Source organism: Ammodytes marinus (genome assembly GCF_949987685.1).
Source record: "Ammodytes marinus genome assembly, chromosome: 23".
Lineage (NCBI taxonomy): Eukaryota > Metazoa > Chordata > Actinopteri > Uranoscopiformes > Ammodytidae > Ammodytes > Ammodytes marinus.
The window spans coordinates 12447579-12470688 of record NC_137227.1 but is presented as its reverse complement, the minus strand read 5'-3'; the positions used below and the strand labels follow the sequence as shown (position 1 = coordinate 12470688).

The following is a 23110-nucleotide window of genomic DNA, read 5'->3' as shown; positions in this document are numbered from 1 at the left end:
AAAAGATCAAGTATTAAAACATGGCAAGCGGAGACCAAAAGCCATCGGTTGTGTGTTTGTGTGTCCTTCCTCTGGTTTTGGTGTTAGAAGAGGGGGAGTGGTCTGATCAGATCTGAGACAAATGGACTTAAAGCTCCGACCACAACTTCCCCTCTTGGCTGTGAGATGCGCAACAGCAGAGTAAATAGACATACAGAACGCAGAGAAGAAAAAACACACCAACTCTCGAGTCGTGCTGTTTGTTGTTCGCTGGACGCCTTAAGGAGCCCAGTGGTCCGTGTTGAGCCCGTGTTGCTGTAGCCATGTGGGGCCAGAGCCCGTTACTGATGGCCCTTCCTCTGTGGATGAGTTTTGGGACAGCAGGTGAGTTGTCACATCAAATTTGGGGATGTAACATCAACGTTTTTTTGGGTGGCTAGGGGTTGTGAGAGGGGATTCAGTATAAAGACCTGACCGTGATTGCTGTTTTATTCATGGTAAAAAGAATAAATAACCAAATCCAGAATTACTGAACACAAGCTGTGCTGTTGATTTATGTTTTTTAGTGATGTTGGCAGATGGGTACATGGTGTTCATTAGCAGCGGTGGGGGGTTTCACACAGTGCTGGCAGCAGAAGTGAAGTCACCACATAAGAGTTCCTCTGAAAAGAGAAGCTGACCCTGCTTTACTTGTGAGGGACACTGGGCCTGCCATGTGATGCCTTTTTTTTCAACTACAGCTTATTTGGAGCCAGTTCTCATACGCGCCACGCCTTTGGCAAATAATTAGAGTTTTTATTAAAAGCTAGTCTCAGGTTCCTAAACATTTCTGCTGTCTCCAAAGATAGCTATACTTTTGTTATAATAATTTATTTTGGGAGTACTACCGTAATTAAAAAGAAATAAAGGTAAAAGTAACTAAATTAAATAAATAAAATGCAATTTTCCATTTCTATGCGTACATTTAGGCAAACATATTAAGCATTAAATGATAATTTTATTGGTTATTATAAAAATGTTTAAGAGTCAATACAGTATACAGAGCAGAATTGGATTAATATATTAGCAAACAGCTAACAGAAAATTCATTGGCAGCTATTGTAATATTCAATTCAACATTTTTTAATTTATACTTAATTCCCTCCTTTAGTCCTACATAGTAAAGTAAATCATTTTGCGTTTTAATAAGAAAAGATAATTTTCCGTTTCTCACCAATTCCTTATTGTGTTTTAAAGAATAGCTTAAACCTTTCAGATCATTCCAATGGACATCATTTTTCCAGGATGCTTAGACAGAGGAGAAGCAAGGAATGAGAGGTTGAGGGAAAAGCAATTAGATATTCACATAACTGCAAAAGTAACATTGTGTCGATCTTAAACAACTTCAAGTTTTACTTCTGTGATATTAAGCAAATAGACTTAAAATATTAAATAGAGACTGGACTGTCAACCTGTATATAAAAAATAAATCAATAATTATGTGTTTTTTGTTCAAATGATACAAAATATATATGCAATTTGGTTTAAAGAATCACTTTATTTATTAACATTTATTATCCATTGATTTAAAAAATAAATCATAAACTCATGTTTTGTTTTGTTTTTAAAATAGGTCTCCAAAGACAATTTATATAAACTATTGGGTGGTGTCTCCTGTTAAGAGTCTTCCTCAATTCTGATGGACAGAAAAAAATAATAAATAATACAGTTTTTAATTGCTTGTGATTCATATTTGCGTGCAATGAGATAATTAGATACAATATTTATTGGTATTTGGATCATAACTGGGTTCTGAATGGATTAGGTCATCCGATTCATCAATAAAAACACTTGGGAGGAGAACAATCTCTTATTAAAATAATCACAAGTCGCAGCTATAAACCACTTTGATTATTATGTTCTTGTGTTATTCATCAAATAAAATAAAGGGGAGGAATTCAGTGTGTGAGAGATGCAACACCTGTGATATTTCACTTTAAATCGCAAACCCCAAACTGACTTTGGCCTATATGTCTAGTCTCTGTGGTCTGCAGCGCGAGGCAAGGTGACAGATAACGGCTGTGTACAATTTGAAAAGAGGAGTTGAAAATCAGTTTTGCATTTGCTCACGTCTCCTGGCACCTTGTTTGCTGGCTATATTAGACACTTTAAATACAGTACAATAAACACCAGAAAAAAACACTGTTTTGGCCATTATAGCACCACTATACTCTGTTGTAGGTGTCAAGGAATTTTCAGATTGAGCTATATAAAATATGAGTGGAGCACAATGGTGCATTTTGGGTAATATGCTTGTGCACATACTGACATATTGGTTACACGTTAATATCAGACTTTTAGCTATTTCAGTTGGTTTTCAAGGTCTTTGCTGTTTCCTTTTGAACCCATTGCTACATGGGTGAGTTGCGGAAACCAGAGGAGATGTTGAAGGCAGTTAACACACCACATCTCTCTGGTTCACAGGCAAGATTAATACACACAGCTGAACTGTCGGTCCATAACCCACAAGCCAAAACTGATCAACAGACGACGGTATCGGCCCATCTCAAATATAGCCGAAATCAAGTAGTATCTTTTTAAAATGTTATCTTATTTTTTTCTGTTTACTGAAAAAGGGGAAATTATTTGAAAGTGATTCTATGTGTGTGAAACAATCATGTGATCACACATTTCAGAACAACGATTTCAAATTTCCTTGAATTTGTGATGGAGAAAGAAAGTGTGAAGGAAGGGGCCAGAAAGAAAATGGCGTCTGTAGCGAGAGTAAGAGTCATGGTTCTTTAATCTGAATGCAGGATACAAGAGGATTTGTTGTAGACCTATAGGCTACATTAACTCTATGAGATAAACAAACAAAAAAAAATAACTCGCAAACGGATGCAAACATTTAAAAAAAAGTCATAGGTGAGGATCTTTGTGAAGGTATGAACCGCATGCCTGAAACCAACTTTTCACCTCACTGTTGTGTGAATTATATTTCTCTAGCTGATGGAATCATGAATATAGGAGAGAGGCAGGCTGCCATTGGTTTTCATAATTGCTTGCATGGATCTGCTTCTGATGACAAAACCTTTCTGCTTTAAACGTGAATCAAAGACTGATCCATTCATCTGTGATGCTTTCTAAATGTTCCTCTTATGGTTGGGAACCACACTTGCTCTTTATCTACACTGAGATGTTTCTCTATGTAAACTATGTAAGTATCAGTCGAAAAAATCATATTGTTTGCTTTCTATTGTAATGGCTGCTGTTGCTGTATGTTTCATAATTTGAAAATGGTGAAAACGCTTTTAATAATAATAATAATAATTGATAGGTTTTATATAGCGCTTTTTTGTAGGTCACTCAAAGACGCTTTACATTGCATAGAATATACATAAAAGAAAAGAAAAAGAAAAACACGAAAACAAATTCAAAAATAGAGTCAGGTGTGGTATGGGTGGAGTCAGGGGTCGTATGTTTTCTTGAAGAGGTGAGTTTTGAGTTGGCTTTTGAATGAGTTTATGGAGTCTGAGTTTCGGATGTTTGGGGGGTTTTATCTAAATAACCACCAAAGTACCCTTGTTCACTGAAAAAAGTCATCTTCACAGTCAGTTCAAATGCCCGTCGCCCAGATGCTTGTCATGTCAAAAGCAACAAGAATCAACAGATACATTGATGCAAGAATTAGGCAAAACTTTAGTCAAATGATTGATGATAATCTCCAGGGCTTATTGTTAGGCCTATAGCATTATCACATGAAAAAAACATAGCTTGAACAAAGTCTTCTCCTGTTCCTCCACAGCTGCCCTTGGCGAGCCGCAGATCTGTTACGTGCTGGATGGAGTCCTATTTTTGTACGGCATCATCCTGACGGCGTTGTACTGCAGAATCAAGGTTTGCTTGCTACTTAATTGCTTTTGCAGAAGTATACATTGGCGGGAACTCAACCATTCGCATACATGTATATCAAACACACATAACACAGATGATGCATACCATTTAAAATGGGAATGGACCCTTTATTTTTGCATATTCTGACTAAAGCATGATGTAGTTGAATTGTAAGTAATCTGGCACATTAATAATGCCTGGGTGAAAAATAGGGCGTCATTAGCATATAAAGCAAGTCAGAAAAGGGGAAAAAAGTGTCACTAGAATGCAATAATAAACAATTTCTTTTTTACTATGACTGTCTTCTACAGATCTACAATGGTAGAAAGGTTGAAGCTGGGAAAGCTAGCGGCAAGCAGGTAAGAATAGATACGCACACACACTGTACACGCACGACTGAAATACACTCAAACCTATGATGACATGCACCCTAATATGCATGCAGAGTGGTTAGAAGAAGCTAGCACATGTGCTTCACCACAACAGGTAGTTAGAGTTTCAGAGGGAGCCAAAAATAATATTGCCAGTTTGGTCGAACCTCACTGGACAGTATGATGGGAACTGAGAAACCCACATCTGCTTGCTAAGGGGCAAGTGTATAATGACACACTGAAATATTTTCCATTTCCTTAGACCATAGAGAAGCTGTGAAACCCATCAACTGTTTTATTACTGACCAGTGAATAGCCAGTGCCACTCAATCGCTCCTTCAATTGCAACATTTGAATGACATGAAAGGAGTGTTTTAAATTTAAGAGAAGTAAAAAAATAGCAGCAACATTCATGTTTGTGCTGTACTTGAAACTAACTAAGTTCTTCATTTCAAGTGCAGAAGATTGCTGCTTTGCCGTTTTTTTTGTCCTTTATTTCCTATCAGTGGCCACAAACTGACAGTGACTAAAGCACACTCTAAAGCGCACAGATCTGGCTTGTTGCTTTCTGGCTTGCATCATTTCTCATGTAGCTTGTTCTTTGCCTTCCTCTTTTTTCACAGGGTTCCAGAAATACACATTTAAAGCCAATAACCCAGATATATGTCAAAGTAATTCGATTTTATGTCACAATTTGTGTTTTTATATTTTTAATTCTGATTCTTAAATTGTTTATTTTCTACCCCTGACAGATTGGTGAAGATGGCATCTATCAGGTGAGTTTCATTGCTGTGAGCGTTGTGAGGGAGATGAAGGAGGACGGCTGATTCCTGAGTCGTTGAATTTATATTATAATAAAATTGTAGAATGCAATAAATGGCTCATTTTCCCTCTCTGTGTTTTTTTTTCCTGCCAGGATTTGACCCCTCGCGCCGCGGACACATACGAAACCATTGGCATGAAGAAGTGACGCGACGAGCCCCACAAATCCAAGACGTTTACCTAGAAAAAAACCTGTTTTTCTTTTTTGTATTTTGTTCTATATTTAAATATGGCATGTCTTGCCCTGCTTTCGACTTTTTGAGACGACGTGAGATTGTGTGCGTCAGTGTACATTTCCCTTTTGCTTTTTGTAGAATTAACAGGAAGTTAAATAAGGAACGAGACAGAAACAGGGAAGATGAGCTCAAGACTGGCATTTCTAAAGAAAAAGAAGCTTGCCTTTTTTTTTAAGATATATTTTTGGCATTTTTATGCTTTATTGATAGTGCAGAGAGACAGAGGTGAAATGGGGCAGAGAGGGGAGTGACATGCAGAGAACGACCGCGGGCGGGAATCAAACCCTTTTTTTTTAAAGGTGTTTCTACTGCCCTGTTGCACATATTTTTTTTTTTAATGCAGAATTTTTTTTTAAACGGTAATTCTATCATACATCATTTGTAATGTTAAACCTCAAATTAAAACGACTGTCCGACCAACTTCCTTTATCAGGCCTTTTGAAATATCTGTCAGTCTTTTTCACACACTCTCGCATAGCCTTATATCTAACATCATTGGTAAAGCCTTACAGATACTGAGCAATGTTTCCTGCACACCACAGGATGGCAGTGATGGTGTCTTACCCATAGACATAATATTATTATGTCTATGGTCTTACCTGTCTGTTCTTACACACACACACACACACACACACACACACACACACACACACACACACACACACACACACACACACACACACACACACACACACACACACACACACACACACACACACACACACGCTCCTCTTTCTCCCAGCAGGGTGAGCCGTAAATGACTCAAAGAAATAACACAGAATGCTGTAAAGTTGTATACATATAAACTGTAAGAAACACCAGAGTTATTATAGAAACTCAAGAGCTATTAAACCTTTATTAAACCTTTATTAAACCTTTAACTTGCTTGTTAAAATAACTTTGTCTCTCTTTCTATTGCATCTGGTTATCACGTTTATGAAACAAGGAATAAACTCAACCACAAAAAACTTAATAATAAAACAATATTTGGCAGTGGTGTGGCTGCTAAGAGAATTATGAATCCCACTCATTGAAAAACCATGGTTGACATGAATTCAATAAAAACAGAACTAGATTGTGATCATTCGGGGAAAAACAATGATGGAAACAGCATGCAGCATGATGTGCTGTTGATTTAGGAGATGGTTTCAGATGATGACATTTCACTTCCTACAAACCAGTACATGTCTTGATAGGATATTATTATTTTATAATGAATATACCTAAAAGTGGGCAGATTTATGTGTATTCCTCTTTGCTGGTCTGTGTGATTATCCCATTTAAAATTAAAAGGATTAATTAGCTTTTTATTTTATTTTCTATGGGAGGAGGTATACCTTTTGTCTTTGCATCATGCTTTGCAAAATCGCATAGTAAAATATTCAGTCTGCGTCACTTGGCCTCTATGGGTGTCTTTCACCTGCCTCTCCTCGCAGCAAAGCAAGTAAAGACGAGAAAATAACTGTCATGCTGCCTTTACCAAACCGGTTCGGCGAGTTTTGGTCCAAACGTGTGTGTATCTGCGCGTGTTCTTTGGAAGGTGTGTGTGTGTGTGTGTTTTAGAGAGAGAGAGAGAGAGAGAGAGAAAGAGAGTGAGGGAGGAAAGGGAGGGAGGTGTAGCACAAACAGGTGTATCCCAAACAGGTAGTGCTGCTCCTTCTTTTTTTTCTAAAGGGCAAACATGATGGCGTGTGCTTGACAAAGCAACCTGTAACCACACTGGAAGGATTTACACTTTTTTTTAACAAGGACTAAGTTTATACAGCTACAGCTTTGGAAGGGGGTCTGATATTGAAGAAAAACTATACAGAAAAGAACCCACCATCAAGGATGATCAGGCAGCAGGCAGCATGAGCCTACCTCAGTGCTTCATACATGCCTGTCATTTAGGATCCAATCACCTGGACTGATGAGCTTCGTCCCAGTGCAGAAATTGTCCCAACGTGTGCACAGTTAACAGTAACTGCCGGGGAGAATGACATCTCTGCTGAATACACTCTCTCTGTGTCTCTGTGTCCTCCAGATCAGCGGTAAGAAGGCTTTACATCCTTAAGGAGTCTGTCCAAAAGTCATATTGTGCAAAAAAAAGATATGGTTTTATTTTTTTAAACTTTATGTAAAGTATTTATGCCTGTGTCTTAGTCTTATCTGGTGTCAGATATGATACTTCTTCAGGGGTGCAGTACTCAACAATAAGTATATAGTGACTATTGTGGGCTATTTCATGTCAATTGCAGATAGAACATTGCGAGAATACTTGTATACTGTGTGGTTGGCCTATACTCATAATGCCATTGTACAACATTGAACATCTGTGTGGAAAGGTTTGGAAGAATGTTACAAATAGGAGTTTAAAATGTAGGATTAAAAGAAAAGTATATTATAAAATTGACCTTTGGTTGACTACAGTAACTCATGCATATTCATAAGCTAAGTTATGGACACTAATGGCAGGTGTCCAGCTCCTCTCCAGGGCTAAGCTAAGTTGGAGGAGTGCTGTTCAAGAAAACACTTGTGGTGCTGTCTGATATTTCAGGAAAAACAGGTTGCTGTTGATCGTCTCCCCTCCTGCCTGATTCAGAGGAACTGGTGGACCCCTCCTACTGTATGTGTGTGTGTGTGTGTGTGTGTGTGTGTGTGTGTGTGTTTGTGTGTGTGTGTGCACATGTAATACATGCAATGCCTGTACTGCTACACAGTAACATAATTTATTTGATTGCTTAAACGAGTGTATCCATGTGCAAATACTTACACAGTTATCAGACAACGATAAAAACAGTAAGTATTCTATCCCATACAGAAAGGCAGGATAGGCCTAGTGTTATGCCAGTAATGCAGCGCAGGCAGATTCCAAAGAAGGCTTAAACCTCTGAGAAAAAGAAAACCACCACACATAAATTGCAAAACACACTGATGGTAAATGCTTGAATCATATCCGACCCACTGACGTATCTGAGCAGATTTTCCCACATCATGGAAGCACAGAAAGAGACAGACACACACAAGCTTTGGAACTGTGAACTAATAGAATGGTCCCATAAGTAATTATGTCACTTGTGACTGAACATGCATGTTGAAATGTATGTTTACACATTAAATAGATCTTTTACATGAACACTGCATTAAAATCAGTGAGTCAGAGATTCTGGAGAAAGCTTGTTGTCATAATCACCTTGTGTACTGTGTGTGTGCACTGGTGCTGGAGTTTATACACAGCCTATGCTCTGTAAACTGGCATTAAACAAAGAGTATGTAAACAAAGAGGGCCAACAGTAGCAAGCAACATACTTGTTTGGCGTTTACAGAGTCGAGGCTGTGTGTTAACTCTGGATAATTTTTTAGCGCACACACTTCGTAGACTTTTGACTAAAAGTGATTTAGACAACATAATTGCTTAATCCCCCTTTGATGTTCTGACCCTGTAACTTGTCTTTCTAGTTTCTATTAGCCTTGCTAACAGCATAGCTCTACAGAAAGGCAACATCTTACAGTCTAGACTCTATTCCAGATTTAAGTTTTATATTTATTGGATGTTTTGCCATGTCAATTTGTCCAGACATTCATGGTCCACAGAAGATGAATCCCAATCATTTTGGCGATTGTCTGACTTTTTCTTAAGGTTCCTGTACGAGTTGTTTTTAATTGAAGTGTTTCATCACCTATCGGATGGACTGCCATGAATTTGGCAGACATTCATTTCCCCCTCAAAATGAATTGTAATAACTTTAGCGATGCCTCAATTTCATTCTCACGTAGCGCTATCATCAGGTCAAAAATGCCATCTGTCCAATACTGGTTTATAATACATTTTGTTAAGAAAAAATGTGATTCCCATCAACCACAGCTGTAGGCCTACTTTGTGTTTAGTGCTACATAGCAGTTGTCATGCAAACACGCTCAAGGAACATGGTGAATATGGTAAACATCACATCTTTCCAAACAGTGTGCTGCTGTGTGTACAGCGTCACAGAGGCCCCATCATGGCTGCAGGATCGTAGCATCATTTCATTCTGCCACTAATAGGCCTACTTTCAACTGAATGGTGTTTTGTATCTTGATCCTTTCAAACATGTGCTAATTCCATATGTGAACAAGTTAAAACTAGATACAATAATGAAACTAAAACTGTAGACTTGTGAAAACAAGAATGTGTAAAGCGATCAGTGAAAACAAGTTAGAACCACTGTCTACAGGACAAAGGTCCTTTTGTTTGTATGGCGCACAGGGAGCACAGCAATCAGAGATAAACACTTCTATTTGGATTGATGAAGCCATTTCAGGAGCAAGTGACGAAAAGGACAACTGTATTGCATTTCATCTTATAGACGCATGCTCTACCATGTTATGAATTGATCAGTCATTGGTGTTTGGGAGTAATCCAGTTGCTGAAATTCACTTCCGATCCAAGATATTTTTGTTTCACTCTCAACCGGGTCATCTTTACCAGGAACCCTTCTTCAAGTAAATCATTCAGCAGCAACACAAGCACGATGCAAACCACTGCAATATAAGAGTACACTTTGGTGATGACTCACTTTAGGTGGCATATGCAAACAATAGGCTTCACTTACACTACACTCACAACACTTAAGTTCCTATTAACCTTTGAAACCTACGAATGCAGGTAGCAGGGATCAAGATCTCTTGACCGTGTATTCCCTAAGTGTCAGGGATCTTTATTAGATTGCTGGAGGACAGCAGCAGATAAGGTGACATTGTAGTTTGTCTACATCAAACATCGGAGCGAATTTTATCTGTAAACAGACAGGAGCGTATTGTGTAGGTGGTTTTTAGTGTCACAGCGTGAAGGTGGGAGAAAGAATACACTGTGTGTATTGACTGTATGTTGTGTCCCCTATGTTTCCCGAGGCACTGTTGTAGGCTATGTCTCGCTCTGTCCAGACACTGAGGTAACCCTCTGCAGGTTTGCTTTGAAAGCTTATCTCGAGTAACAAGTCAAGTGACATATCTTCATTTGTACTGAGCTCTTCTGTTTTCTTTCTCAACCCTCCCTGTCTGTGTTGACTGTTGACTGTTTGGCCCATGCGTGGGGAATTTCAAAAATTGGAGTTTGCATTTTCATACACATGGAGCCTTTTCAATCCAAGGTTGACATTTCTGATGGTTCGTTATCAACCTTACTGACAAATTAGACCAGAAAAAATAGGCAATTGTCATACTTGACTGTTAAATAAGGCACTAGCCATAAGACAGTTATCTTAGGGTTCAGACTGGAAACAGCTAGTCTGGCTGGCAAGAATTATGCACACACATAGTCCCCCTGAAAAAACACAACTTTTTCTATGGATTAAAATAACATATTAATTAGTGAGCTTTGATTGGTCAGGATAGGCAGATTTGTTCCCTTCAGATGGAGCCAGCTAATTGACTTCTTTAAATTTCAAAGTTTTTCTTAAAGTAAATCATACCCTGAACCCTGTTAGCTGCTTTTTGTAATCACATGTAACTTTAAGCCAAATATATTCAAATGTAACACTCGTATCTGTTCAGAAAGGGAAAACACAATAGTTTATGTTGATGTATTAATGTTTGTTATACATACATAACCACAGATTATGTAAAGCAAGTTTTGCTTACCAGTTAGCATCAGTGACAAAGATGACGTTTCGACAATGACAGTGACTTGTTCCTATAGCCAAGATAGCGGGATATGGTTTGAACTTAAAAGGTCAGGAAAGATACATGAGTAAAGGCTAGACCTCAGCAGGAAGTGCACAATGCAGTGTAACATTAGCCTCTTCGTTGTAGCCTATAGCTAGTCTCTTTTTTAAGCTCGCAAATTAGCAAGAAGAGCTGTTTTCTTTGTCTGGAAAATCTGTAAGATTAGCAACTGAAATGAATCCCTGACCTTCTCTTTCTCCCAGGGCTGTTGTAAGCTACTCAGACCAGCAGCCACGGAGCAGGTTGGGGTCTCAGTGTTGTACTCAGTGTCATCAGGTTGTACACAGAAACATAGTTCGTAGTTTAGCCAGCTAATTATACGATTTATAATAGCTCTTTCTATCTATATCTCTTTTTATTTCTTGATCACTTATGTTTTAGATGTATTTATCTACCTTCTCTTTTCCTTTTGTGGTTACAGTGATACAGGGGGTCTTCGTGGATCCCCCTAAAAATCCCAAGCGCGCCTTGGCAGAAGAGGAGACTGTCCTGCCCTGTCACTACAAGCCAGCTACAGGCAACACGGTGGTACAGGTCACCTGGGTTAAGAAGAAACCCGATGGCTCCAAGGAACAGATCATCACTGCACACCATGAGAATGGGCAGAAAAGTGGGTTGGCTTCTTGGCTTAGCTCTAGTTGTGTCCTCCCTGATCAAGTCATAGTCACTTAACATCCTCAGTCCAAATGACTGTCTTCTTCTCAAAGCACCCACTCTTATTATACTTACAGTAACTTCACAGAGTTTGCTTCACTAGACAAGGGATGATTGGCGCCCATACAACAAACACTGAGAGAGACACTGACAACTTTGCTGCGATTATGGCAGGACGGGTTCAAGGGCACCGCATAGACTCTGATCTTTGCACAGCTTTCTTCTGGGGTCTCTTCTCCTTTGGTTAGTTTGTGGAGATTAAAGGTGCTCCGAGGAACTTTCAGTTTGTGTTCATTCTTGCACCTCCTTTGGACAAAAGCGGTAGTGTTTTTACTAAGCCAGCTGTTGTTCCTGGGTGAGCGTACCCATGACAAAGTCATTAAGAAAAACTATATAAAAATAGCATTCTTTGCACTGATGGTCTTGTTTGCTGTTACATATAATGTATGATCATCAGAGGAAACATTAGACTGTTTCAGAAATATTTAAAAGTTCCTCGTAGCACCTTTAAGGAATTGAAGCTTGCACCCATTGCTAGTGTGTGGGACAGACAGGCCTGTTAAAGATTGCCTGAGCGAAACAGCCAAGAGTGTAAATTTAATTTTTCAAAAAAACAAGGGTGCAGCCATGCGTGTGGAAAATGAAAGTGACTAAAGAGAACCCCCCAGGTCTGTTTTGAACTGGCTGGACTTAATCTTTTGTGCCACATTCTTCCTCACATGCTCCCCCCCGGACTCTCTCTCTCTTTCTTCCTCCCTCCCTCCCTGTCTCACCCCCTGTCTCACCCCCTGTCTCTCTGTCTCTGTCCACAGCTTTTGGGTCATGGTCTCAGCGGGCACGTTTCCAGGGCAGCGACCCCACTGTTGACTCATCTCTGGTCATCATGAACACAATGGAATCGGATGAGGGGGAATACTTTTGCCGCATCAACACCTTCCCCTCAGGCAACTTTGAAATAGAGATGTCAATCATCGTGTGGAGTGAGTCCCTATAACCTCCTGGCTCTGCCACAAGGAAAAATATATTAAGCTCAGTCAAGGGCGATAACTGCTACTAATTGCAAAAAAAGTCATTTGAGTCACAGAGGGAATGGATATGACTGTCAACAAGGCTGTTTGTTGATGTTGCTTGTCAAGATTGCGGAACCTGACTATGTATTATGGGTACATGACTAACAACACACAACAACAACATAATCACTTGTCACCTTATATGTCACTGTTTGCGCATCAAGTTCAGTACTCGTTTCACTCCTAAAATGGTAATGACAACCAGCCTAAGTATTCGTATTGTGATTTTATATGAGCAAGGAATTAATTCGAACAATTCCCAATAACATTTTATCTTATTTTTTTAATCTACTTTTTAGTAACACATTCTAAAATGATGTTTTCTAACATTTTAACATTATTATCCCATGCCACCAATTATCATCCTTACACTGCATATTCTTTCATTGGTTTATTCCTCTATTTGTTACCTCTTACTTAGACTAGACCTGGCATACTTAAAAAACAAGGCATAGATTTTCCTGTGTCAATTAAAATGAACAAGAAATGAACAAAACCGTTCTAAAGTATGCAAAAAAAAACATTAAAGATCTCTTAAAGGTCTATTTGTGTGCAGTTAACTACATTCATCATCATTATCTTTATTCGTATCTCAATCTAACAATCCCTCCTTCCAGCCACTCCCATCTCCACCCTGGACCCTGTGGTTCTGGTGGAGGGTCAGACGTACCGGGCGGCCGCTTCATGTCGCGCAGTGGGCCGCCCGCCCCCTCACCTCTCCTGGGAGACAGACCTGAACGGCCAGTCCATCAACCGCTCAGCCAGTGACGGCAGGACTGTATTCACGCAGTACTCCCTGCACCCCCTCAGGAACATGAACGGCAAGAAGCTGGACTGTCTAGTATGGCACCCCACTCTAACATCAGGCCCCCGCCGCATCAGCAACAACCTGGTGGTGCACTGTGAGTATTCCTTACAAGAAACGCACACATAAAAAAAAGGAAGAAAAGAAAAGATACACAACCATCTCAGAGCTTTCCTTCCTGGTTGTATCACTGTGAGCCTCACTCAAAGTAGGAAGACACTTCACACCAAGTGCTGTCACTTCACATTTCTCTCTGTATTACTCAGTTTGAGTTGCAGCACCTACATTTATTCACTATATCAAATTTAAAAATTGTAGCTCTCTCATGAATTTCTCTTATTTTCTTAGAGTTGAATTCAGTCATTTTGGAAGATGAATGTTTTCTAAATAAATGAATATCACCTCATAATCTGCTACCTGCTGTGTGTGTGCTGAGAAAAATAATCCAGTATTAATACGCAGCCTAGGCTCTGTAAACGGGCATGTTGCTAGCTACGGTTGGCCCTTTTGATTACATTCCCTTTGCTTACATTCCAGTTTACAGAGCATAGGCTGTGTATTAACACCAGATGTATGTTTCATTGCACAAACAGAAGGCCCACTGTGTAGTCTTTCCTTTGATCTTTCACCACAAGTAATAAACAGCGCTTCCTTTCTCACTCAGTAAGCCTCCACTGAAACAATGGTGCTACTTTTCATTTCTTTACTTCCAGACCCTCCGGATTCAGAGGTGTCTGGCTACAGTAATGACTGGTCCGCGGGTATGGAGAATGCTGCCCTGAGGTGTGTGAGCAGAGGCAACCCTGAACCGCAGAGTTTCACTTGGATCAGGTACAGTAATAGGCCCCCCCCCTACCTCTTTAGGCTGTCTAGTCCTCCTATGACTAACTGTCTGATGTGTCTGGTCACTGTTACTTTTCTCATCACTTCAAGAGCAATTATAGCCTATAACAATTGGTTCGCTATGTCTTCACCAGTCAAGAGTTCAAGTGGGACGTTTCAGTAGGATTGTACTCATCCTGAGGGGGGCCGATGTTATAAATCAAATTGACTTATGCAAGGATGTCTTGATTATTCCTCAACTCCTAGTCTTCTTTCATGTGACTATATGCGTGAGACTTGTGTGGCTATATCTTAACAAGCATGTAATTCAAAGTAACATTGACATCTACTGTGTATTATTATCATAATCGGTTTAGAGAAATGAACTCATCATTTATTATTAACTCAATTTGAATAAAGGAACTCTGCCAGTTTCATATCAAGTAATTTTAACATTTTCCAGTATCACATATGGAAGCATTTCAGAGAGCATAATCATAAGCCTTGTAGCTATTAATCAAAAGTTGAATGAATGGCCTGCTGACTCATCGAATTAAGTTTGTTAAGAAACATTGTTTGCTACTGGTTTGTATGGTCAGTAGAAAACATCCCAGCTCTGTACTTGGGTTAAACCCTATAGAGAACTTGTCTGGTTTGTTACACCATGAAAGCTCTGTATCTCAGATCAAGGTCGGATTTGAATCTAAATGAGGGCAGCCATGCACATAATATCTGAGTCACCCCAGGCACAGATGTATTTGTTTTACTCGTACTTGTGTGAAACTGTCCGACTAGACTGGTTGTAAAATATAGGACTAACCCTGGAACTTATTTGCAATTGAGAAAATGGACGTAACGAACGCACATTGGAGGAGTAACTGTATGTTTTAGCAGTTCAGGATAAAGTTAAAGGTACCTTGTGGAGTTTTTGACGACTAGTAGCGCTACGGAGCAATGTTTATACGAGTAACATGAATGCCTATGTGCTAGCACGGCGGTGACATGGTACAAAGTCCCAAGGATGCTGATGGCTTCTTTCATCCATCAACAGTATTCCACTGATTGACAGTTGGCAGTGGTAATCCACACGGAATGCAGAACGCTGCCAGCAAGTGAACATGGATGTATAAATATTGCACAATTGAGCACATAAAAAAAAAATCAGTTATGGAAATTTCTAATGCAGAAAAAAATGCCTTCTCGACCTTAATTGAAGCACAATGCATTTCAGTTGGCAACTAAACATAAACTTTTTTTGTTTACAAAATAAAAATCTCCACAGGGCACCTTTAATATCTGAGGTGTATCCAATTTAAGTTCTCAAACTATGCTGAGTCAGTATGTCCTGCAATGAAAACAACCAATACATTCTTTGAACAAAGTGTTTTGTATCATTGACCTTTTAACGTCACCTGTGAACTTGTTGTTGAAATAACTTTCTGTAGTGTAGTGGTGGTGGCTGCTCTTCTCCACCCTTTTTCACGTGACTTCACCAAACAAGCCCTGGCATTGTTTGTCACCTCCCGATTCTGCTGTGTCAATGGAAAAATGAGTGATTGAAATGTTGCGTGTGTCATTTAAAATGTGACAAATCGTAGCCCGTCTTTAATCCCAGACCAAGGCTAGACCCAATTAATGCCAGACTTTTTCTACTCATAAAGGATCGTCATTAAGCCATTTGCTTTTTACATTAATATATTCTCAGGGTGTGGTTGGTGAAGAGTTCGATTAGAAAAACTATGAGGCATAACATATGACTAGATAGAAGATAAATGGTCCCCATGCTTATGTGAAGTGACAGTTAGGGCCCAAGGGAGAAATTCCATACGCACAGATGGGGACATACTGTATGTACTATAGGTAAAATGCGAAGACATGTCAGTTAAAGGTTTCATCTGATTTCAGTTGTTTTTGTCGAATGATGATGAACATATAAGTCCTGTTAGTCACGGGGAACACACCTTGGGAAAGGTTTATTTTCTGTGAGTAAGGCTTACCGGACACACGACATGCATATAAGCAAACACACACACTCATGAGCATGACCACACACACACACACACACACACACACACACACACACACACACACACACACACACACACACACACACACACACACAGACACACACATATACACACACGCACGCACACATACACACACACACACACACACACATACGCATAACCAAGTAAGCACTCAGAATCTCTAGTTACAATCAACCTCTCCTTACTCTCTCACACACGCACACACACACACACACACACACACACACACACACACACACACACACACACACACACACACACACACACACACACACACACACACACACACACACACACACACACACTCACACACACGCACACAGAATGCGTTGCGGCAGCTGCACCAGCGGGCAAACCTGTTGGCTTTGTCAATAAAAGGCGGCAGGTGAAGTCACAGTGTCGTGTTGCAGCTTGTGCATGCTGCAATCAGACGGTTTCACACGAAGGAGGGAGGAAGAGGGGGATGAGATGGAAAAGTGAAAGGGATGAGTACAGCAGCCCTGCTAAGTGGAGGGGTGAACTAGCAGGAGCGGGTGGCCGAGAGGAGGAGGAGGAAGCAAAATATGTGTCCACTCACTCACTGCATATGTAAAAACAGACACTTCCTCTTTCCTGCTGGTAAAGCAAAAGTTGAGCTGTGCATTGTGCAATAGATGGTCTCCTCTTGCCCAACCGCTTGCATCAAAACAGCAACTCCCTGTAGAGTGTTGCTCATCAACATTTCCCTGAGTCACACTTCCAGGTATTGGCATTAAAAAGGATTCAAAATTGAAAAATAAAAATTGTATTAGAAACAATTGCTTTATTTGTATGGTTCCTGATAGCTGGAAAACAAGTAGCAGAAATTGGTGGTCAGCATGGCTGATGAAAGGAAGATACATATTTTCTCTTTGTGAAGGGAAGGGTCCAAAGAATATACTGATAGTTTCTTGCCTCTGAAATTACTAGCATGTCATTTTTCTGCATTCACAAATTGTTGTACAGTCGTTAACAGTTGAAGTTACTCTTTGAAATATAGGTAAAAAAAAACACACTTGAAGAAATGATTTTGAAAAACGCATACTAACCCATATTATACTGGATAATGTATCCAGATGTTAAACCAAATGCACTCTAATGAATGCAACATTGTTTTGTGCTGTTTGCAGATTGGGTGGAGAGTTGCCGGAAGGTGTGATCCCCCACCCTAACGGGACACTGGTTTTTGGGCGACCCCTGAGCTTATCAGACGCGGGAACCTACCAGTGTGAAGCCAAGAACCAAGTGGGAGTGGGGAAGGCCGAGATGGAGATTGCCGTGCAAGGTAGAGGACAGCTTTGTCAGCGTCACATTCTTAGAATTGTCACAATTTGAAATATACTGTAAGAACATATTTACATACGCCCATATCTGACAACTTCCCCTACTCACTCTCTCCTTCACAGAAACCCGAGAAGAAGAGAAATCTGATGAGAACCTGCTGATGATCATAGTGGGCGGGGTGGCTGGCGGCCTGCTCATCTTGATGCTAGTGGTGGTCATCTCCGTCACCTGTCACCACAAGCGCAAGAACAAGGAGCTGAAGAAAGAACTGACTGTGAAGAGGTAATGCTGAAATAGTATGACGTCTGATTAGGAGGAGATGATTAACGGTCTCCGCAGGGGCAAGATTGAACCCATCACAATGGCCAAGAATGTTGCTCTTGCCCTTTTTTTTTTACAACCGACAGTTACAACAGCAGAGTGTGTAATGTGTAATAAGAGCAGCGAAACGTGTGAAAATTCAGTTGATAAATGACTGCGTGTGCCTGACAAAAAAAAAAGAAAATAAAGCATGACAACTAAATAAAGAATGAAAGAGGAACGGTATGACCTACATTAAAACTGCTTTAAAATGCACAAAAAATACACAATTCATAGTGGAATTATTTCTTCTCTCCTTTCTCTCTCTCTCTCTCTCTCTCTCTCTCTCTCTCTCTCTCTCTCTCTTTCTCTCTCTCTCTCTGTCCCTACAGGGAGGAAATAACCACTCTCTCCAGGCAGGCTTCTTTCAGGCGGGTGAACTCTGTGAGCACTGCAAGAGGAACGGTACTAATACTGAATTATTCTTTCCACAATGAACAAGCCCTCCTACTACAGAATTGTCTTATGTATTCTCCCATGTCTGCATGACCTGATTCATTTGTTGCTCAAACTCGCTCCCGGTCCCATATGTTTTTGCGCAATCCTTCTTTCAATGATTGTTATTGTTATCGCGCTGTGAATACATGATACCTTGTGTCAGAAAGTTGTGGCAGTCAAGAGACCCTGTCATCTGTCACCTACTTTATGTGAAGTTCCAAGGATTCGAGAGAGTTGTTTTGTGTATTTTTGAAACGGGAAATAAATGAGTCGGGGCCCACATCTAACCCAGCACTTGTGTTCCCCCCCTCCCCCACCCCTCTGACAGACAGAAGAGAACATCCCTCTGAGGGTGGATGGGATCGCGAGGACCAGCATGTCTTCCCTGGGGGTCAGTCTACGTGTCTCTCTCACTCTGCATGCTCTGCCGGGGCCGGGGACTGAGGCTTTACTGTCCAGATGCCAGGCGGCTAAGTTCTGAGCTTCTGCATTTCACAAATCTGAATGTAGCGCATTTCAGTTATCAATAATTGAGTCATGATGCAATAGTGACTGATAATAGTGTTCTTGTGTGGCTTCGCAATGTCTTAAAACCTCCCCAGTCCTCTCTATGGATCCCAAAGGGGGTTCCTATTAGTGATTACAATCTTACATGGTATTTCATTTTACTGATCCATCATTTCCTAACATTTTTCTTTAGATAATTATAACTATGCCATTTGGTATTTATTACAGTAAATGATAAGCACTTTAATCCAACGTAATTTAATTAATCGTTTATGTTGATTATTGGAAACTTTATTTTTTGTTTCTAGATACAGGTCAGATTTGCTACCAACACATTTGGATAAAATAATTAAAAGTATACTAATTGAACTGATGTATTTCTGCTGTTATGAATACCAAACTACATAGTAGGAAGTTGTTCAGATGTTATTGCTCAGACATTTTTCACCCATAAAAGTGTGAAAAAGTGCTACAAAGTGTTACATATTGCTCTCAATTCTGTTGAACTAGTCTAGGTGTCATTTTACACAGGCCCTTCTGATCTTAGTGGGTGATAACCACTGTACATTTTGGCTTTCTTGTCAAGAGTAAGCTGATAAGATCCATAGCAGGAAGTTACTGCTCTTGGCCCAGAAATCTCTAATACCCTAATATGGCACTAAAATTGAACCTTTTTTTTGGGGGGGGGGGGGTGTGATTTTTAGAAGATACCGCTCTCCTCGGTTCTCTGTCGTCTATCATATTTTAGCATTGACACCGTAAACAGGCTAAAACAACTTTTGCTTTGTAATGAATAAATAATGTGTTAATTAATTAACTTTAGAGGTGTTTGTAGGCTTTCCAGTCTTTATGCTGAGCTGTTCTTACTGGCCATGGCTTCATATTTTGGATTCAGTATTAACAATGTAATCAACCTTTTTATCTCACTCTCAGCCAGAATGCAACCAAAATGTTAACCAAACGCGTTAAGTCATTCATTTGCATTGGAAGTAAATGGCCTGCTTTAAATCAACACTGCTCTGTCATTAAAGGTCCCTTCAGTTGAAATGAAGGGAGCAAATCTGAACCTAATCAGCATATTATGTGTGAAAACTGATCAATGTCTCTTTTTTTCTTGCGCTGACAGGAGCAGGCTCAATTCCGTGATAGCCGCTCTACTATCTCTGGTGGTCGAAACGGAGGAGGAGGAGGAGGAGGAGGAGGAGGGGGAGCCTTCGACTACCTGGGCAGACCTGTCCTGCACAACAACTCGCGCCGGGGGAGGGAGGGGCCCCTGGGTCGAGAGGAGGAGAACCGGCTCAGAGTGGAGACATATGTGAGAAACAGCACTTTATCTTTGGTAAGGGTGTCTTTGTGCTGCTGGTGCACTGGTTGGTGTGTGTTGCTTTTCCGGGCAAGTTAGAGCCTGATTATAGCATTAAATAAAGTGTAATCCATACTCATGCAATTAAAGATATCTGTTTTCTTTCTTTTCTGATTCTATCTAGCAGGAGACTCGTTTCCACCCTCCTCTCACGCCATCACCCTTCCCGGCGGTGCAGTCCACAGAGATCGTGAGACAGAGGAACGGCATGGCTATTATTCCATCCGAAGGTGGTTCCAGGCCCGGAAGTGTCTCCAGCAAGCCTCACCAGCCCTCTCCCCTGAGCAGCAACTACCCGCCTGTAACGGATGATGAGGACGAAGTGGACGAAGGACTGGGGGGTCCCAACAGCCAGGAGAACCAAGAGGACCAAGACAGCGAGACCAACAGCTCCCAGCGCTCCGAGGTTCAAACCCCCAACTATCAGCAGACCAACGGCACGCTCAGACCCAAGCCAAGGCCTAGCCCCACTACCATCAATCCCCACGCCTCCTTCATCCACAAAGCCCAGATAGTTTAGCAAGGCGGACAGACAGCCAAAAAAAACACATGTTAAACTAAGACTGGCAACCTGGCAAAGACTGGCAACCTACAAGACTTAATTCTGAAAAACTCTGCACCTCGACTACAATACTGCACCGCCTTTATTGTGTGGGTGGGTAACATGGTGCAATAGAACAAAGTATTTGAAAGAGAAGTCTACTCCAAAGATTCTGCTGAACACTTGATGTGTTGTGTGTTGAACCCCATTACTGGTCAAAGCAAAGACAATGTTACAATATTTCCAGTGCAGCTACTGCAACGTTTAATCGCATATGATATCCAATACCGATACCTGTTGCTCTCGCCAGCTGTAACGTACAGGTGAATGCGGTCGGCATACCTTTGGTGGGGGATGTCGAAAGTGCACAAGGACATGTAGAGCAGGAAATGCAGGAGAAGTAGACAAGGCTTTGGGAGTTGTGGAACTTTGCACAAGAGAAAAAAAATTAAAAAAGATTGCAACACCTCAGCAGCGAGGGTGGATCTCTGCTCTGGTGGTGTTCAGTGTTCCAGTAACTGCACCTGTGTTAGAGTTCCCTTACACAACACCATGTGGGATCTGGTCCAAAATATGGGCTTGTTCCTCTCTTGCCACACCTGAAACATGCATACCTCCATATTGTCTTACTGTCCTCGTGCCTTTGCCTCAAGCACTGAGACAGTTTGGATCAGAGAAAGACTTTGACGTGACTCATGTGCCAAAAACCATGGAGTGGATTTTGGCGGTCTGTAAAACATGTACAAACTTTTTTTTTGTTTGAAATGTTTTTATATTACTGAAATTCAAATGAATCAATTAAAACAGTAAATAGCATATTTAGCTAATCCAATATACATTCTAGTTCACATATGTCTCCCTTCCTCACCAACCCTTTCAGGCACACACACACACACACACACACGTGCGCGCACTCACGCACGCACAAACGCATGCACAAACGTACGCACGCACACACACGCACGCACACACACACACACACACACACACACACACACACACACACACACACACACACACACACACACACACACACACACACACACACACACACACACACACACACACAAACACACACACAGACACAAAGTGGATAAAAGCTTCAAAATGTTTGTAAAATATTATTTGATCTACCATTTTTTAATTGTTTATATATGTAGGCTATTGGATTACATGTTACTGTACTGTTTGATAAGGTTACTTTTGTGAATACATTTGGACAAAAACAGATGCCACAACGTGGACATACTGTAAATGTATTTTTTCAAAGTGTCTTCTGCCTGCTGGCTTTTTTTCTTCAAGATCCAAGACAGGAAGAGGAACAGTCATGACATTTTATATTTAAGGCATAAGTATGTTATTGTTTATCTGTGGACCACTGGTGTATTTTCATTGTTGGTACGTGTTCTGAGTATTGTTGGGTTATGTTACAGCCCTGATATGGGAAGCAATGTGCCAAAGGGAAAACATAAAAAAAAAAATCTATTTTTGCTTTTTTTTGTGGCAAATATGAAGTATTACTATATTCTTTGATGTATGTTACTTTCTTTAAATGCCTGGTGTTCTCAGTCCAAATGTCTCAGAACTAATGTTAAAAGACTTTGACATGTTTCACATAGTGTTTGCACGCACCCAACAGGTAAGAGAAGCAGACAAATGGTATCATGTGTGATGTTGTTTTTATTTTTTGTACAGACAGTGCCCCCTGCTGGAAAGTGCTGGGATCTGAATGAGCCTACACACTGCATTCCACTGTGATTTTGGAAAAATTATCTTCCTGGCCATGTGTCTGGAATTTCATTTATTTGAAAGTTACGAATGGCTATCAGCTTGTACTGATGGGTTGGAATAAATGAGCTTGTTTCCCCCTAAATGTAAGCTACACCAAAATGTATACATGCTTACTTATGTGGAAATTTTTGTGTTTAAAATGCTTTGCTTGGATCCTCTAAATGTTGGAAATGAATACCATCTGATTAACAAGTCAATTGCCTGTTGAGAAAAAGTTTGAATATTTTGCAGAGGTTAATATAAAGGATCTGAAGTGTCCTGAGTAGGACCAGATTGAACTGCAAAGTGCTAAAAATAGCCATGTGCCCTTTTATAAACTATCTATGCATAGGCCCCATTTTCCACCCCCTTCTCCAAAGTGTGTGTATCCTGTTGTGTTATCAGGTCAGGTAAAGTGGATTGAATAGCTCTAGCAACAACAGTTCAACCATTACGATTTTTCCACG

General features: G+C 40.4%; 2 protein-coding genes across 6 annotated transcripts; both read left to right on the top strand.

Moving 5' to 3' along the window:
* The first annotated feature begins 172 nt into the window (after positions 1 to 172).
* fcer1g (Fc epsilon receptor IgFc epsilon receptor Ig) lies at positions 173 to 6139 on the top strand. Its single transcript, XM_080051762.1, has 5 exons — positions 173 to 363; positions 3764 to 3855; positions 4164 to 4211; positions 4976 to 4999; positions 5140 to 6139. Exons 1-5 carry the CDS (start codon positions 303 to 305, stop codon positions 5191 to 5193), a joined length of 279 nt encoding a protein of 92 aa, XP_079907888.1. The 5' UTR covers positions 173 to 302; the 3' UTR covers positions 5194 to 6139.
* A 747-nt stretch (positions 6140 to 6886) lies between these two features.
* nectin4a (nectin cell adhesion molecule 4a) lies at positions 6887 to 22826 on the top strand. 5 transcript variants are annotated; one of them, XM_080051788.1, is made up of 11 exons: positions 6887 to 7311; positions 11385 to 11573; positions 12430 to 12597; positions 13305 to 13589; positions 14206 to 14323; positions 17511 to 17665; positions 17787 to 17946; positions 18357 to 18429; positions 18791 to 18853; positions 20096 to 20284; positions 20460 to 22826. In XM_080051788.1, the coding sequence occupies exons 1-11, from the start codon at positions 7257 to 7259 to the stop codon at positions 20850 to 20852; spliced, it is 1848 nt and encodes a 615-aa protein (XP_079907914.1). In that variant the 5' UTR covers positions 6887 to 7256; the 3' UTR covers positions 20853 to 22826. The 5 variants fall into 5 exon arrangements, with proteins under 5 accessions (XP_079907914.1, XP_079907913.1, XP_079907912.1 ...); XM_080051787.1 differs by having other exon boundaries at positions 20457 to 22826; XM_080051786.1 differs by having other exon boundaries at positions 20096 to 20308.
* The last annotated feature ends 284 nt before the right edge of the window (positions 22827 to 23110 follow it).